The sequence below is a fragment of the Aulonocara sp. 'chitande type north' Nkhata Bay genome, linkage group LG6 (genome assembly GCF_057382095.1).
Source record: "Aulonocara sp. 'chitande type north' Nkhata Bay isolate Kocher_YH1m ecotype deep benthic linkage group LG6, A_spYH_male_GT1.1, whole genome shotgun sequence".
Classification (NCBI taxonomy): domain Eukaryota; kingdom Metazoa; phylum Chordata; class Actinopteri; order Cichliformes; family Cichlidae; genus Aulonocara; species Aulonocara sp. 'chitande type north' Nkhata Bay.
The window spans coordinates 2,478,437-2,497,567 of NC_141349.1; the positions used below are offsets into that span (position 1 = coordinate 2,478,437).

At 39.2% G+C, this 19,131-nt stretch overlaps 1 protein-coding gene across 6 annotated transcripts in view; it reads right to left on the reverse strand.

Annotated features, from left to right (window-relative positions):
* Nucleotides 1-19,131, reverse strand: part of tenm3 (teneurin transmembrane protein 3) — a 358,662-nt gene that overhangs the window by 207,884 nt on the left and 131,647 nt on the right. For all 6 annotated transcript variants that reach the window (XM_086294598.1, XM_086294603.1, XM_086294602.1 and 3 more), the window contains 3 exons: nt 10,939-11,050; nt 8,430-8,500; nt 4,528-4,815 (listed from right to left, as the gene is read on the reverse strand). In XM_086294598.1, coding sequence (XP_086150724.1) covers nt 4,528-4,815; nt 8,430-8,500; nt 10,939-11,050 — 471 coding nt within the window. The remainder of the gene's footprint in view (nt 1-4,527; nt 4,816-8,429; nt 8,501-10,938; nt 11,051-19,131) is intronic.

Consider the following 19,131-nt stretch of genomic DNA (forward strand, 5'->3'; position numbering starts at 1 on the left):
TTAAATATAGAGTCCACGGCCCACAGTCAAAGTCACCTTTTTTCTTCAGCCTGGCTCTACGTACAGCCAACACTGATCAGCACTCATCACCTCAGAGATCTAGATCTTATGCATGGTAGTAGCTCACTGAAAATGGAGGCAGCTGACTGTAGAGGGCTCCGAAAGTGGTCACCAAATATTTAAATAAAACCCTAAATTTTATGAGGAGCTTTTGTAAGAAATCTCTGTCAGACGAGACCATTTATGGACCTGGTTAGAAGCCTCGCAGCAGCATTCTGGACCGTTTGCAGGCGATCCAGGGACAGTTTGCTTAGGCAGAGGAATAAGGAATTGCAATAATCGAGGCAGGATGAAAAAAGGTTCTATACATACTAGAGATGGCACGATACCACTTTTTTATGTCCGATACCGATATCATAAATTTGGATATCTGCCGATACCGATATGAATCCGATATAGTGTTTTTTAATCAACAAAGCTGTTTTTTAAATATCTTGCTGCATTTTGTATAAGTTCATACTCAAGTTTAAAACAACAACTACACTAAAGCTATTCTGTTATACCTGTATACAAAAAAAATATTTCATAGTTCAGCAATACTGATCAATCTAATAAACTTAGACCTACACCATCCTCCCTATTCTGGTATTTTAAAGAGTACTTAGCATAAATATTAAGCAACCTAACTAATAGGGTTCCAACTCCCAGCAACAACAAAAATAAATAAATAAAAAATAGGGAACCACCCCTCACGCTCCACCTCATGATGCTTAATCGACGTAATCAACTTTAATTTGATGCAGTGTGAAAAAAAATGCACAGAAATCAATTATTTTTCAAGAAATATTAAATAGATTCAACATCTTTCTTCAACAGAACTGCAGACTGCACAGATGGTACCTTCCCAAAGGAAAAAGTAGTATAGCTTACTAGGGTATATTAGACTTAACAGTTACTATATACAGTGATGGACTTCCATATATTTTACATCAGATTAAAACTTTGGGTGTCAGATTCGGATAATTATTTATTAAAAGCTCGACATTTTAAATGAGAATAAGAAAGAAAAGTATGTCTTTGTGCTCCCTTTTCCCTGTTAATGCCCTATCGGCCCCCCTGGCTAAACTTTGCTAGATCCGCCCCTGCACAGTTACCAGCCGTCAGCTACGTAGAAAAAGATCCTCGAGTAGAAAGTAATATTAAATAAATCCTAACAACAGCTGATCAAGCTTAAACGTGCTGCTGTTGTTCAGCCGCTGGTTTCCTCTTTCTGGTGCAAAGTGAGCCAAAAACAAACAAGAGAGACGGACTCCCGACAGAAAAGCCGATCAGCTGATCATTGATCAGTTTCATGACTGGAGTAGCAGCAGGAGAGAGAGAGAGGCAGTCGCTCCATATATCGGTTGTTAAGCTTAATGTGGGAATGCTTTACAAACATTCAGAGATGAACTTACACACTTGCTTCTCTCTGGGAAAACTTCCTCGGAGTTTGGCAGCGAGGCTCCAAACACACACAGCCGCTCTATCACGTGACCACACTGCTCCCACGTGCTACGGTTATGAGCCGAGTTACGTCGTGTTGCAAGTTTTGTGAGGTGCTTTTTTGATATTTAATGGATCGGATTACATTTCTTATTTCTCTCCGATATCCGATCCAGTAATTTACGTCAGTATCGGACCGATACCGATACGTAATATCGGATCGGTCCATCTCTAATACACAGCGATGGTAAAAGGAAAGTGTTGAAATCAGAAGCTGTGCGGCAGGCTGAGATGTTGAATAAAGGGAAGGTGTGAACACAGATAACTGGTGAAAGTTGGGCAGGTTGCTGTATGAGCGACTGTAAGGACACAACGGTTTGAAAACGGCACCTTTATTATGTTTCCTTTTCAACACGACTGACATGAACAGGGACATGAGTCCCATGTTGTGTACAGCCTCAATAATGAGTCATTTGTGCAAAATAATTATTATTGCCTTCTGAAAAACATCGGCTACTCTGAAGTAATGTTTTGAGCAGTTTATAAAGTATTCTTTATATCTTACTGTGTTTATGAGTTTGTGTTGCCCTTAAAGCTTTGATGGGTGCTGCAGCTGTTTGTGAGTGTCTCTATAACAGTTTAGGTTACAGTGTTAAGCAGCTTAGAGATGCCAAATGGATTAAGTGTTTTGTTCATACATAGTAAAGTAATCTGGTTAGCAAAGATGATACATTCCTCCTCCTCCATCTGCCCACACTCCTTTCTTTTTCCTCCATATTTCCACATTTCTTTCCTTTCATCCCTTTTCAGTTAAACACACACATACATCTGCAGAGAGCAGTCTTATAGAAAGTGGTCTGGAGAGGTCAGCTTATATATTTTATGCCCATCCATGATACAAAAAAATTCCATTTGCAGTAGGGTAGTGTCTTTTTTTTAATTTTTAGCAGCTGCGGTGCTTCTGTGATTGTTTTTAATGCAACATTTTTTCTACTTATTCAAAATAAACATGAATTGTATAAGTTCAGTATGTCTGTGTATGTGAGAACAGCACCTGTAAGTATGTTCAGGATGAAAATCTTCCTTTTTCTGTCCCTGCAGCTCAGATCACCAAGTATCAAGTAGCTGGGCCCTCGTGGGTCCGGACACAATAAGTGTTTATATCTGCCAATGTGCGTGTGCATGTTTGCAAGTGTGTCCTTTGCCAGCCAGACAGCTCTGCTCTAATATTTTCTTGGGTAATATTACCGACAATGCAGACAGGCTTCTCACTTTCCCTTTTGTGTCTTTATTCTCCACTTTCTGTGCTCCTGTTTTGAACTCTGAAATCTCGCCTCTCATCATTTTCTGTTTTTCTCACATCTTTGTTTTTTTTTCCATCTTACTACAACAAAGGTTGCAACAGAGCCAGAAGCCTTACTGTCCACACACACACACACACACACACACACACACACACACACACACACACACACACACACACACACACACACACACACACACACACACACAGTAACCTGCAACAGTATCGATGGATGTATTAAACCGCAGTGACACTAACTTTCCTCCTATACGAACCTTCTAAAGAGGGACAGAATTAAGCGTAACATGTTTTGTGATTGCAAATCCTTTAGGTTCAGACTTCATGTCTGTTGTTCTACACTAGAATTATGTTAAAGTTTCAACAATTTATTCACTCAACCAAATCAGTTTATTTTCTTTGGGTGAAATGACGTGATGAAAGTCCATCCCTTCATCTTGTTCGGTTTATCTGTTTCAGTGCCTTGGCTTTGGCTGAGCGTATCCTGTCACAGGGTGAAAGGCAGAGTACATCCTGTACAGGTCACTGAACCACTGCAGGACTAACACAAACAGACAGCTGCTCATGCTCACAGTCACACCTATGGCCACTTTAAACTCTCCAATTAACTTAAAGCCATGGATGTGTTGGAATGTGATGGGAAGTCAGAGTACCTGGAGAGTACATAACAAGGCCCCAGCCACCTCTTAGATTCAAACTCAGCACCTGTAAGGCAACAGTGCGAACTATTTCTTTAAAATAGTAATTAAAACATATTAAATACTTAAACTGAGATAATTATAAAAATCAGTTTGCAGCATGTCTCAGAAGCAACAGTTGCCTTTGAAAATTGAATAGATTCTCACCAGGCAGCCTTGACTTGCCAGATATACGTACATTTAACTGGCAGGGCTTTTTGGTTTTGCCCCCCGCTCGACCACCATGCGGGACACTTCCTGGGAGTGTGCACAATAATCTTGGATATCACTTTAAATGTCAGAGAACTAAGTTTCTCAAATCCATGTTTGTGCTGTTTTGTCTTAAACAACTTAATGGTTGCAATTAATAGATTTTTACATAAACCCCAAATATCAGAATTAGGTAAAGTAACATGTTTGGAAATTGTTATCAATGCTTTTATTTACAACTTATGAGCCTTTACTAACAATAGCTGATAGTTTTAGATTGCTTTTTGTAATTACTGAAAGAGGTCTACTATTGCATTACATGAACAGATAAATGACTATCATTGACCAAACTGTGAAATAAAGTTCTATACGTTTATATACATTTCTGTCTAAATAGTGTAGCAGCTGGTGCTAGAACCATCTGTGCTCGTCTCTACTGAGACTGAAGAAGGCAAACATGTGCTGCATGACATTCAGCAGCCCAGGTTTGAGTCTGACCTGAGGCCCCTTGCTACACGCCTTCCCCTGCAATCTCTCCCTGCTTTTCTGTCGACTCTCCATTACGGCAGCATCCAATAAAAGGCAAAAGGCCCCAAAAGAGATTTTAAAAAGTAAAAGTGCAACTGGATTTCTTGTAGCATTTTAACAGTATAACGTTACTTTCAAGTTGGCCCACGAGGATGTCTAACCCATCAGCTACACAATAGTTGAATCAGAAAGACCGAGCTAACTGTTGTGACTTGTTGTTTCTAAGTGTGACAGAGATGAATAAGAACTGTTACTTGAGCACAAAGCAGGACATGATATCAAAAATGGAGCGAACAGTTGATCTCCTACCATTGTCGCTGTCCGATTTGTTCTCGTGCTCAGTGTCAGTTAGAGTCAGCACTGAGTTGGAGCGGCTCGACAGGCAGGAACTCCTCCCGGATGATTTACCCAGACCTCCGCGGCCCCACAGATGCATAGCATGCTCTGGGGACATGACTGCCTGACTATCAGTGTCTAGCTCCTGAGCTGTACCAACTGAGAAACCACGGTGGGGTGGAGGCATTTCAGGGCAGAAAGGCAGGCCGCGACGAGACGGTGGCTCACAGATCCCCAGCTGACGAAGACTGAAGTGTTGACCTGAAACAGATGGCCGTGTTCAAATCATTTAGAAATCATTAGATCATCGCAAATGACTATAGATCTAATACACAGAGATGGTGTGACTATGGCATAAAATATACACTATATTGCCAGTGTACACTCACCCATCCAAATCATTGAATTCAGGTGTTCCAATCACTTCCATGGCCACAGGTGTATAAATTTAAGCACCTAGGCATGCAGACTGCTTCTACAAACGATTGAGAAGAACAGTAACTCAGCCACAAAGTGGTAGGCCATGTTAAATCGCAGACCGGGGTGCTGGGTATGAAGAGGTCACCAACTTTCTGCAGAGTCAGTTGCTACAGACCTCCAAACCTGATGTGGCCTTCAGATTAATTCAGGAACAGTGTCTCTTTATTAATCTCTGTCTCTCTTCCACAGCATGTCTTCATCCTGTCTTCCTTCTCTCTCCCCAACCAATCACAGCAGATGGCCCCGCCCCTCCCTGAGCCTGGTTCTGTTGGAGGTTTCTTCCTGTTAAAAGGGAGTTTTTCCTTCCCACTGTCGCCAAAGTGCTGCTCATAGGGGGTCATATGATTGTTGGGTTTTCTCTGTATGTGTTATTGTAGGGTCTACCTTACAATATAAAGCGCCTTGAGGCGACTTGTTGTGATTTGGTGCTGTATAAATAAAACTGAATTGAATAGAAAACTTCATCAAATTTGAGTTTATGACCAAGCAGCTGCAGTCAAGCCTCATATCACCAAGGACAACGCAAAGCATTGGATGAAGTGATCTAAAGCAGACTTCCAGTAGACTCGAGAGCAGTGGGGATCTGATCTCCGGGGTGACAAATCGTGTTTCTTTGTATGGCAATATGATGGCATCTGAGTTTGGCGACTGCCAGGAGAATGTTACTTCGCTGTCCAGTGTTATATTTGTTGGTGAGGGGATATGGTGTGGAGTTGTTTTTCAGAGCTGGGCTTGGCCCCTTAGTTCAACTAAAGCAAATCTTAATATTCAGCATAACAAGATACAATTTCAAGCTCCCAGCTATGTGGGAACAGTTTGGGGGTGGCCCCTTCCTCTTCCTACAGCACTGTGCACCAATGCACAAGGACAGAGTCCTGACCTCAACCTGACAAACACCTTCGGGATAAACTGGAAATATAGACTGAGATCCAGGGGCTCTCGGCCAACATCATTGTCAGATGTTGCAAATGGTCAAAAATTCCCCCAAACTCACTCCTAAACCTTGTGGAAACCCTTGATCTGAAGCTATTATAGCTGCAAAGGGTGGGCTGACATCACATTAAACCCTATGGATTAAGAACGGGATCTCACTCAAGTTCATATATGTGTGAAGGCAGACGAGTGATTAATTTTGGCAATACAGTGTATATACAGCAGGTGGAAGACAGCTATGGAAAAATAGTCAAACAAGTCTGTGAGGAATCTTTGACAAAGCAATTCTTATGAGACTGAATGAATAACTCAGAAGACAAACCAGACAAAAGGTGCCTCAAATCCAGTTAGACGTTGAGAATATAAGTGCTTTAAGTCTCATGTATGGTGGTGCAGTTCACAGTGACATGTACATGTTTAATATAATCAATATGAAGCTGTGCTTTAGTTTTGTACACAGTTTGTTCAGATGTAAATTAGAGAGTTAAAGATCAATTTTACTGCTAATTAAATGACAACCTTTACTCATTATTAGTGTTATTACAGTAAAAGCAGTAAGTGAAAAATAATAATAAATAATTATATGATAATAGTAAACATTATTGATTTTAACAGCTCAACAGCTTTTTAAACAGTGAATAGCATTAAAAAACATTTACCGTTTGTACCGACACTTTCCCAACTCACTGTAGTCAAATTTGGAAGGTTTCTAAATAACAAGCTAAGTATGTGTGCGGGAGGTGGAGTGGTCTAAAAAGAAGGACAGGAGCCTGATATAAAATAAAACAACGAGAATGTATTCAGGGCAGCCAATAACCCAGAATCATCTTGATGCACGCTCAATCATCCAGGTAAGAACATCTCCAAAAGCTGGTTCTGTTCATCTGGATATTTTCAGTGGGAGAAACGTTTCGTCATCTTCAGTCTCAGCTGACTGCAGGCTTCAATCTTATAAACAGGACATTTGCATGATGACTGAAACCAGCCCACTGAAGGAACAATGGGCTGGGAGCTCAGTTCCTTAGTCTTAATTATGCAAATTCTCATGACCATTGATCAGCAACCACTGATCAATACCCACTGATCAATGGCCATTCACAGATGGTACTCATGGCGAAAGTGACGAAACGTTTCTCCCACAAAACGCTACGTCCAGAATCAACTTTTGGAGAAACCCAGAATCATGTTTACGCTGAGTGTCTGATGATCCTAGCTTTCCTGTCAGAGCCTGAGCTTTAACAGGTAACAAAGGCAGTGACGAGCAATAACGTTTCTATGCTAGAATCACTGCAGTTGCCTTGAAGTCTGTTTGGGCTGGTTGTCATCTTGGTTTGTCAGGTGTGTGCTCATACATAAAAAAGATTGCATGTATTTCCTCAGTAAGACAGGGATCTGTGTTGGTGTGTGAGTGTAGCCTCAGGTTTATTTATAACTGATGTGTTTCAGGGCATTTTACAGAATAACAAAGTAACGTACGTATTGTCGAAATTACTTTCTATGATGAGTAATTAAGTGAGGTACTGCATTACTTTTAAGAAAGGTAATGAGTAACATGTAATACATTACTTTTTCTCAATAATGACTGTAACATGGGAATAAAGTAGTCTAAGTAAAGTCTGCGTTTTTTTCCCTCCTGTACTCTTGTTTAAAAATCTGCTATAATTTAAAAATAGATACAATACAACAGAATGAAGACGCTAAATAGTAAGTAAAAGTAAATAAATAAAATTCAATTTTCTATTTCAAATGCTGTTTCTTTGATATCTGTATTTCATATGATTTAATTACATTTAATTGGAAATGAGGAGTAACTGGAATTGAGCTCAAATCGTTTTCAAATAACAGGATAATCCTTAAAAACATATTTAAAATCTAAGTGTGTGCTTCATTTTCAATCAGCAGATATAAAACCATTCTATGATTAACAGCACAGCAAGAGAGAAGCCGTGGTGCTGTTCAAATTCATGTGACATGAATTCATCCTCTCCACTTTAAATAGCTGCAAATATACAGGTGATAGGATAACTGACTAATTTTCTATTATATGTTCAATAACGTATACTGTTGTAAGTGGACTTGGAGAAAAATGGGTTTAGTCTTTTGTTGATTTTTATTCATTTTACTGTGTGATTTTTCTCTTTTCTCACTTTTTCACTTTCATTGGGCGATTATAGCCTTCAGACTTATTATCATATGCTTCCATCCTCTTTCTGGACTCCTGTCATATATACTTTTAATGTTAGGTTATGCAGATTTTATGCATACAATTCTAGGTTGTTTAAATTTCATTTATATGTACTTTAATGTCTCTACATTGTAATCATATTTTTAAAGAAAGACAATTCATATTTCTAAAGTAACTGATGGAAATATCTTTTTTACAGTAGTTTTGTTGGTCTTAGTGCACACATACAAATAGATGGGGATAGCATTGCTGTCTGTGCACTTTTGTAGACTCTCACCTTGTCTGTTAAAATCATCCTTTTCATGGTGAACCATGTCCTTGTGTCCCTTGGTTGTTCCGTACAGTAACCTGTCAAAAGCCAAGGGCAAAAAGGATAAAGGAAGGTGCTGCACACACGCTGTAGACTTTTGATGATCCATGTTCGGAACTATACAACTACCACATCATCATTATACCATCATCAAAAATACAGGAAACAAACTACACTCTGCTTTTTTATGAATGTTATGTAACTAAATGTATCAAAGTGAAAAACAGACAAAGTGCAAATTCTTATGATGAAAAAACTGATACTAGTAAATAGGGCTGGGCGATATGGCCTAAAATCCATATCGTGATATAATTTGAAGCACGTGCGGTAACGATATATATCTCGATATATTCTTTTCTTCTGTATAATGTATTTTCCACACTATAAGGACTTGAAATCCTTTGATTTTCTCAAAAATCGAGAGTGTGCCTCATGTATGAATTCTGGTTGTGCTTACTGACCTCGAACCAATTTTGGCTGCAGAAATCTGTTAAAAATGTTTTAGTACAACTTTGGTAAGCCGCACTGCTTGATGGATTGTCAGAGCATTACGGCTGCCGTAGTGAGGAGCTTCACGGAGTAATCTGGGTCCAAAACTCCGTCAGCTTCAGGTCCCAAAGTCAAAGTTAAAAACAGTCTAAAGTCTTTCATCTTTAATAAAATCATCAGCGTTGCTGCTTTACCAGGTGTAACAATTAAGTTTAACATCCAGGCATCCATGAAAACAGAATTTAAATTTAACGGAGTTACAAGTTAACAGGAAGTTAGCTCGCTAGTTTCCACCTAAACATGATATAGCATGTTCTGACTGAGAGATTTTTGAAACTAATTCAAACGTACAGCTCTGCTATCACTTCCAACATAAATGAAGACAGAAGACTAAACAGCAGTGGCGTTTGTAGGGTTACTGAAGTTGGGCTAGCTGGTATATAATGTTGTGCTACGTGATTGCTAGCGACACAGCTATGTTAGCATAACATTAGCACAGTGAAGCTGGAGGATGAAGCCAACTTTTCTTCCACTCGATAAAAGTTAACGTGAGGGATTCTGGTGGTCAGGGACAAATGCAATCGCATAGCAGGATGCTGTAAACGGGCCAACCTTCAGTCAGGAGAACAACTGAGATTATTCATCCACAATACGAGGTTAGTTATTAATATACTGCAACAACATGGGAACAGAGCAGCTGCGAGAGAATTCAACATTAATGAATCGATGTTACGGAAGTGGAGGAAGCGCAGTTTTTGGCTTTCCCCATATTTCAAAAGTGCTTCATCTCTTTGCTGTGACTGTTGCCCGCCATAATTTGCAGATGATAATGGTTTTAGCCGCTGCGATGCTTTCAACCAAAACAGGCGCAGCTTGATGACATTATCAACATGCGCTATCGCGATAGAGCGGTATAATCAAAATCTCTATCGTTGGCCAAATTTATATCGTTTCTATCGTATATCGTTTATATCGCCCACCCCTACTAGTAAATTAACCTACATATATTTACTGGAATTATACAAAACAGCATTAAGTAATGATTACTGTAAGATGATTAAATAAATGTCTATACTAAGAACATTGTATTTGAATGTCTTTATGCATGCTGAGTCATCGCGGTAAGAAAATCCCAGAAAGTTGATTCTGTTCATGTGGACAGTGAGACACGTTTCACAACTACAACCACAATTTACTGGTCACGTTAACTTGGTGGACAAATACATTAATTTCACTAGAAGAATATGAAAAATGACAGGCTAGCCTTCTTAGACTGAGATTTCCTTGAGTAATGGGGGACATTTAAAGTCGATGTGCACCGTAAACAACATCCGAGATCTCAGGAGAGCACAGTCCCACGAACAGCTAAGATACTGCGAGGGCCCTCAAGCTCCCAGGCCTCTGGTAGAGGACCTGAGCTTGAAGGACAGACGGGAGGGGTGAGAGGGGAATTTTTTTAATAATATAGTCTCATCGTCCACTGGACACAAATATCATCAAAATGACCCAACACAGAGCGAACACCATCACCACAGACACAATGGCTAGGGAAGAAGAAGAGCATCATATCAAAAAAGGCCCTGACTCCCTCTGTGACCATTCATCGATGGTCAAGGCTGACCTCATGGCCCGTTCTTGTCAGTGGTGCTAGTTTCGGTCATAATGCAAATGTTCTGCTTATAAGGTTGGGAAAAGCGGCAGCTGGCCAAGACTGAGGAAGGTCTACGTCAACCTAAGTCTTTTTAAGTAGAGATAAACTTTGCTTATAAATTCCCATATATGTAGGTTTATTCAATAGAGTATAATTAATACGGTAGATTTTCAGCCAGCTGTTTACAAAGGTGAATTACACAGAGGAAAAAATAGAGATACTCACATACAGAAAAGAAATTCTAATCACGGCAGTTTGTGTTTTTGACATTTTTGACACAGTTCTGATATTGCTCAACAAAACAGAAGATAATATGCGTGTCATCTATTTTCTAACCTGGTCTGGTCTTGGTGCTGGTCAAAAGCCTTCAGTGTTTCACTGGAGGAATAGGACTTCTGGGTGGGGACCCGGAGTCCCTGGGAACCAATAGCACAGCCTTCACTGTCCCCTGATAAACATAAAATAGACAGATTAAAAAGTCTTTATGTAGATGCAGCTCAAGCCATAATCCATCACTATGTACAGTTAAAGTAGAGCATCAAAATCAACTCTGAACGAGAAGGGTGCAAATGTCTGCCAGGCCCAACACACTTTTCAGTTTTACTTGCTTAAAATGTTGGTAGTTTAACCTCCTAAGACCTGAACTCTTCCACGACATGCATTTTTAAGTTCTCTTTGGTATTTGGGCTGATTGGGACCCGATGAATGTAAAAATAAAGAATTACCAGATGGTTTGTTTTTTTTTTACCTAATTTTTGTTTCTAAGAAAAATGAGAGCCACATATGAGGATATTTATTTAAAATTTCAATAGAACAGTAGCAGTATAATGTCCTCGTGAGTGGATATCGGGCCTTTGTAGTGCTAAATTGAGTATTTGGTCTAAATAACCCAAAATGTGATGTCCACATATGTGGACACCAGGTCCAGGAGGTTAATTTACAACAGCAAATATTTTGACTTCCAACAAATAATTTCATTGAGGAAGGATACAATAATATAATCAATAACCATCAATGAGACACTTTCATTTTTATCAGCACAAGTTACAAACAGTGCCAACTAAGGTGCTGAAAACGAATGCTCAATGGCTTGAAGATGAGCTGTGAAGCTGTAGTTTACTTGCTTTACTAATTACTTCCGTCTCCTCATGTCCTACACAGAGAACTTCTGCTGTTTTCTACCTACATGTCCCTAGGCTTTAAATACACACTGCAAGGGCTAATGAGAAATGACACAGAACTAAAGAACTAAACCAACCTTGACTAAAAGAGGGTAACCAGATAGGTAAATAGGTTAAGCACAATACACAAGTGATAACAAAATAAAACAAGAAGTGAGATGCAAAAACTAGCAGATAAACACCGGCAGAACTGAGCTAAGTATAGGGGAATTCCCAGAGACAGGAATGCTGTGAAAAAACTGAGGGAATAAACACCAAGGCAAACCTTTAAACAATAAGCAACCTAAGAATTAAACCTAAGTTATTAAGTGATTCTTGGCATAAACTGAACTGAACTGTTGATATTATTTTATGTTACACGTTTATGTTAAACTATTATAACATAATAGCTTCAAAGAAAATTTCAGGATTACTGACAGTAGTAGTAAGCTCTCCACCAATCATTTCACCGTAATTTAGCTTCTTCTTTAATCGAAAAAAGACACAAAACAAATAATGAAACCAGGTTGCATTTACTGGATTTACTGAGGAGGGTAAGTCACTGCAGACTACGTGATTTTTATGTTGTGTCTGTTCCATTAATAACTAACAGAAAGAAGTTTTGGTCTCAAAACGCTTAGAAAGCATCAACTTATAAAATTAAATTAAAAAAAAGAATAAAATGTCCTTGATAACAACTACATTAAAATAGCTTCTCTTTTTATTGAATAAATCCAATCATATTATAATATAAACAAAATTATTCACACATACGAGGGACAGAAAAGTGTACGGTCAAATCAAATAATAATTTTGAATGTTTAATATCCAAAATCAAACATTGCGGTATGTTTAAGAAACATGCAGATGGATAAGATAAACTCAAGGAAGACAAAATCATCACCACACGAAGCCACTCCTGACATACCTTTGACTTCTCAGGAGTAAAAAATGAGGTGATATACACAAACCAAAGACAGAGCCAGGCCAAAATTTAGTTGTAACAAAATGTAACAGCTCATCTAAAAAACAGGAAACTGACAGGAGTTTGCTATTTGGCTTTTGAATACTCTTGTGGTAGTACAATGTAGTAATAAAATATTTATATACTGTGAGGACCAATATCTTAATAATAATGAATAAGAATGGTGGTATATGTAGATTACATTGTAAGGGTTGCAGACGATTGTCTAGCTCTACAGCACATGGACATCAACGCAACCTGTGTATGCACAGAAATCATTTGACAAACAATCTCTATGATAATCTACTGAGGAGGCCTCACAATCTTGCTGCAATGCTTTCCTGATCCTGTTACCCAGTCATGATTTAAAAAGAATCTCAGCTGTTTTTATGTTTAGTGTTTAATTCATTTACTGATTGTTGTTTTAATATAATTAAATTATAATTGAGAATGGAATTATAGATGGCATTAAAGAAAACCTAAGAACCTAAGCCTTCACAGTCACAGGAAGCATGCAATATATAAATTCCCCTCTCGTCCCTGCGGGCAGTCTATCCTTCAAGTTTGGGTCTTCTACCGGAGGGCTGGGAATCTGAGGGTCCTGCGTAGTATCTTTGCTGTTCCTACACTGTAAAATGTAATATTGTGTTTAATTAAAAATATTAAGTAGGCAGAACTCAGTTTTTTATCAATTTGTTATTAGAACTCAATTTAAGTAACTTACCAGTACTTGTTATGCAAAAATGCTGATCAACTCAATTTATTTGAGTTTTCTTAACTTAGAAAAGCTAAGTAAGCTGGAAATGTTGCTTCTCAGGGCGGAAGGATGAAACGATGTGGTTTGAAAACACTACCGTCCTCCTCCCTCTCGGATCAGTCCGCATGTTCATGGTGCATTTGTTATGGAATATGTTGAGCAAACCTGGAGAAGCGTCAGCTCAAGAGATTATTGTCATTGCTGTGGATCTTTACCTGATACACTGACTTGGTGAGTAAATGTTTACTCTTATTCAAACTGATTTTGTGGCTTCTCTTAGTTTAGCACCAGGTTTATAATCTTGCTAGCTAGTTAGTGTTAGCCTAGCGTTGCTGCTGCCGCTGGGATCATGTTACTTAAAAATTAACACCACAGCCTTAAAAACCTTATAAAATATGTCTGTGAAATTTTCTGTTGATTGTTTGAAATAAAAAAGTGAGATAAGAGCCCAGACAAAATTCTTCGGGAGGTGCAGCCGTTAGGGGTGGGGTGTGGTGTGGGGGGTATTTTCAATCCATAGCCATAACTAACTAACTAATTATTTATATCATGTTTAACCTGAGTAGCAAAAGACCGCAGGGGGGTTGAAAATAATACGCCAGCAGTTAGCTGTGCTCGTGGACTCTATTGAGCCTTGACCTCCCGGTCAGCTATCGCGCTGGTGGATAACAGAGCTCTCCGAAAACATGGAAGCACTTTTGCAAATATGTGATATTTTGATAAATTAAGTAGATATTTGAGCATTACACAGCTACATTCTCGCCTGAAAATATCTTAAAAGTTTATTTGGTGACCCAGAAAGGGTAGTCTGGGGAAACGGAGGCCGTGGTTGTCGGAGCCTGTCTATGTGTACTTGTGTGTACTTGTGGTCTCGTGGACTTGTGATACGTTGGACAACAAGTACTGTTCCAGTTCAAAGTACACATGAAGCTGGGAACGCAAAAATTTCTGGGATGTGTTTTTGCTCCTCTCGTTTTATCGAGCATGTATCCTGACTTGTGTGGACTTCGAGGGACGTGGTACAGCTAAATATCCCAGAATGCAATTGTCCAAAACTCAAACGCGGCAATGGCGGAGGAGCGCAGCTAAAAAAACTTTAAATATTACATTTCCCGGGTCACAAAATAAACTTTTAAGATATTTTCAGGCGAGAATGTAGCTGTGTAAAGTTCAAGTATCTGCTCGATTTATCAAGACATCACATATTTGCAAAAATGCTCCAACGTTTTTGAAGACGTCTATTTTTTTAATGCTTTGTGGCAGCTTTTGAACATCTGTGGCATCTATTAATGTCAAATCTAGACTTTCTTTAACAACATAAGCAAACTGCTTTTATATTTAACCACTTTTCTGTTTAATTACAATTTAAATAATAATATTAACAATAGTATTTGTTTTGTTAAAACGTGCTTAAAAACAAGTTTTGTTGTGAAAGCTATAATCCAGATTAGTGGCCTGTTAAATGGTTGAAGTCTAGGTTGGCTTTATAACTGAGAATAAAGTATTGTTGTCCTTCTAAAGAATTAAGTTAAATTACACAGTTGAATCATAAGAAACATTATGTTACATATAAACCCTGCCATATGTTAGATCTGGTCATATTGCTTATAAGAAACTTTATATACTGGAGGTTAGCTTTGAACAAGCATGTAATGATTATATTTAAATTCGGGGGTCTTTTTTTAAACACACTAAACTGACAGTGCCAATACCACACATTCAGACACAGTAGTAGATGCTGTTTTTATTACTATATGTGTTAGTCTAATTTGGTTGTATGGGGTCTACATTGACCCTCTGTGTTGTAAGTTATTATGATTGCACAGCCATTAAGGATCAAATCAGCTTCTGTGTTTTCTCCCTCTGCTTGCTTCTTACTGTCTTTGAGGCTCGGGACCAGAAAGACATCAGTAAGTATTTTGGTTTTCCAATATATTAGCAACTGTCAGTGACATTTATATTAATCAGGCTGAACTTTAATCATACTTTAGATCAGCCTGTTTCACTTATTGTTTTATTTGTGCTTTGGTTTGGGGAAGTTGTTTCTGTACTGATCTTTTCCTGTCTTCTGTTATTAGACTTGAGATATGACTGCACTATGCTGTTGCTGGTGACTCCAGTTAATTTTAAATATGTTTATATTGTCTATCCTGTAAAATAGTCAGATGTCTATTCATATTAATGTACAGAATTCACCAGCTTGCTGCTACTACTGCACATTCACCCAGTGTATATACTATATGTGTGTGTATATATATATATATATATATAGGGTGCAGTCCTTCAAGTATCTTGGTGTCCACATCTCCTCAGACCTGACATGGGCTGCCCACATTCAGGTCCAGACCAAAAAGGCTAGGCAGCGCCTGTATCACCTACGACAACTGAGGAAGTTCAGGGTCTCTCCAAAGATCCTCAGGATTTTCTATACAGGGGCTGTGGAGAGCATCCTCACACAGAACATGACATCGTGGTTCGGGAACAGCTGTGTGAAGGACCAAAAAGCTCTCCAGAGAGTGATCCGTACAGCAGAACGCTGCTGCAGGATTGCTCTCCCCCCGCTTCAGGACACCTACACCAGGAGATGCCGGACTAGAGCAGCGCAGATACTGAAGGACCCGTCCCATCCTGGCAACAAACTGTTCCAACTTCTGCAATCTGGTAGAAGGTTCCGCATCTTCCGGGCAAGGACAGAGAGACTCAAGAGGAGCTTCTATCCCCAAGCCATCTGTGCTCTAAACACACACACCCGCCCTCTCACATAATCTATAATTGATTGAGACAGGACTCTCTTCCAGACACTCTAAACCAAGGCACAATGTACATTTCAATTCCTTTAATTTTAAATATGTTTATATTGTCTATCCTGTAAAATAGTCAGATGTCCATTCATATTAATGTACAGAATTCACCTGCTTGCTGCTACTACTGCACATTCACCCAGTGTATATACTATATATATATATATATATATATATATATAATGTTCTTCCTCTACACCCCCCCCAATTTTTGCACATGTCGAGGAGCGTGTCAGGCTACATTTCACTGTGTGTTATACTTGTATAACTATGCATGTGACAAATAAAGAACCTTGAACCTTGAACCTTAATTCTACAAGACATGCTGTGTAAGTAAACAAACAACAACAGTTTGTCTGCATTTCTTGAAAGATCACATCCCCCAAACTTAGTTTAGAGGGTCTACACTGTATATAGTGAAGTCTGCAAGTTTTCTAACAGCAAAATTTGTTTTGTGCCCAAATCATTTTGCACATCTTAGAATGAAAGTTATTGGCCATGTTTGCATAGCCCTTTTTAAAATGATGCTTTCATGACATTATTGTGTGTTGGGTGGCGGTCACGGCTATCCAGACTGACAGTGGGACATTGAATGTCACCTCTCCGGTGGGGAGGGAGCCTGAGATTGTCTAAATTTGAGTTTGTTTTATACCAAATGCAGAAAAAAATGTTTTAAGAAAGCAATTAAGTTCATGTTCCAAAAAATATGATTGTTTGCTTGCAGGACACCAGGAGAGATGAGTCCTCCGTCACAGATGGTGTGGTCAGTGAAGATGGTCGCCTGCAGGTTCAAGCTCATTGCATCTCCAACCCACATCCACTGCCACTGTACTTAAGGGAAGTTAAAGACTTTCTTCTGCACCTACATTTGGATCACCTCGATCCATGACAGTCATTCAGGCAGTAATGCCTGGACTGGAAACATGCATCCTTAAAATAATACAACATTCCAGCTCATGTGTTGGAATGAAAAACAAATGTGTTGTTTAAATCAGAGACTGCACTTGTGACAGAACTACAAATATTTTATTTCGGTTATATAAGTAATGTAAGTACAAAACAAACTTGTGGTAGGCCTAAACTTATTTTCAGAATAATTACATCTGAGACTTTGTTTCATTGTAAGATTATAACAGTGATGGCAATATAATTGCTTGTTGTTCAGCCAAACAGTGTCCAGTATGTTGGCTGTTATACTTTGTTGTGTTTGAAAATAAAAGTTGGGCTGATTTTAACGTCATTACAAAAAGTGTTGTTAATTATTTTTAATCATATTCAGGTTACTACAAATAGTTTTTTCATTCAGTTGAACTTGAAATGTTTGTCAGTAGGTAAACAATTAGTTCTGTACAGTCAGAAATATCAAGTTATTCTTAATACTGCAGACTTGCAATGATGGCTGTTGTCCTAACAGTCATCTTAAGTAAGCTTTACTTAGTTCTTTTGAGGCGACGAGTTTACATAGTTTTTTTGAGTTCTGGGAACCAATTAGATTTTACAGTGTAGGACTGCGCTCTTCTGAACAGAGATCTCAGATGTTGTTCCTGGGATCTGCTGGAGATACTCGCCTAGCTTGGGAGTCACTGTACCTAGCGCTCCGATTACCACTGGGACCACTGTTGCCTTCACCCTCCACATCTTCTCTGAGCCCTTGGTACTTCTCCTGCGTCTTGTGTTCCGTTGTGTTCGTTGCTGACATTCGGTATTGCTACTACTGCCCGGCCTCCTTCCTTCAGCTTAGCGTACAGCTGAACTTGGGGTGAAACCCTCATGCACAGTAAGGAGCTTCCTGGTCTTGATGTCAGTGGCTTCCATCGCCGCCTTTGGCCAGCTTATTACCCCAGCAGGGTACCTGATCACAGGCAGGGCGTAGGTGTTGATAGCCTGGATCTTATTCTTACCATTCATCAGAATCAGAATCAGAATCAGAATACTTTATTGATCCCTGGGGGAAATTATTTTTTGTTACAGTGCTCCATTTTAAACCAACATTAAGACAAGACAGACAATACGCTAACTAAGAATAGTACAATATATACATATATATACATACATACATACATACATAAGTCACTTATAAATAAATATTTGGAAAAGAAACATGTGTAGTTGTAGCAGCAAACAGTGTGTTAAGTGGATGCGTTGTACAGGGAGATGGCCACAGGCAGGAATGATTTCCTGTGTCGTTCAGTGGTGCTTTTCGGTAATCTCAGTCTCTCACTGAACGAGCTCCTGTGACTGACCAACATGTCATGGAGTGGGTGGGAGGTGTTATCCAACATTGTCTTTATCTTGGACAGCTGACTCCTAAGGACTTGCCTGACCCTCTGCAGGTACTTGGTGGTTGCAGCTTTCCTAGCGGCCTCTTCATTTGCCTGTGGGATTCGCAGGTACTTTAGCTGTCCTCTGTGTCTGCAATATTGCCTTCTGGCAGTTCTGACTATCTTCCTTCTCTTTGTTATCGTCTGACTGCACTTCTCTAGTCCGAATGACATCCCGATGTTATTGCTGTATACCCCGGTGGTGTGGATCAGTGAATCGATGTCTCGTTCACTCTTGGTATATAGCTTGATGTCATCCATGTAGAGCAGTTGGCTGACAATTGCTCCATCCTGTAGTGGGTATCCATAGCCAGTCTTGTCAATGATCTCACTTAGAACCACAAAAAGTTTTTTTCTGTTCATCTGGATGTAGTGTTTTCAGTGGGAGAAATGTTTCATCACTCATCCAAGTGACTTTTCAGTCTCAGCTGACTGCAGGTTTCCCCAACCTTATAAACAGTGCTTTTGCACAAACTAGCCCACTAAACAATGGACTGTGAGGTCAGTTCCTTGATCATTACTGAGT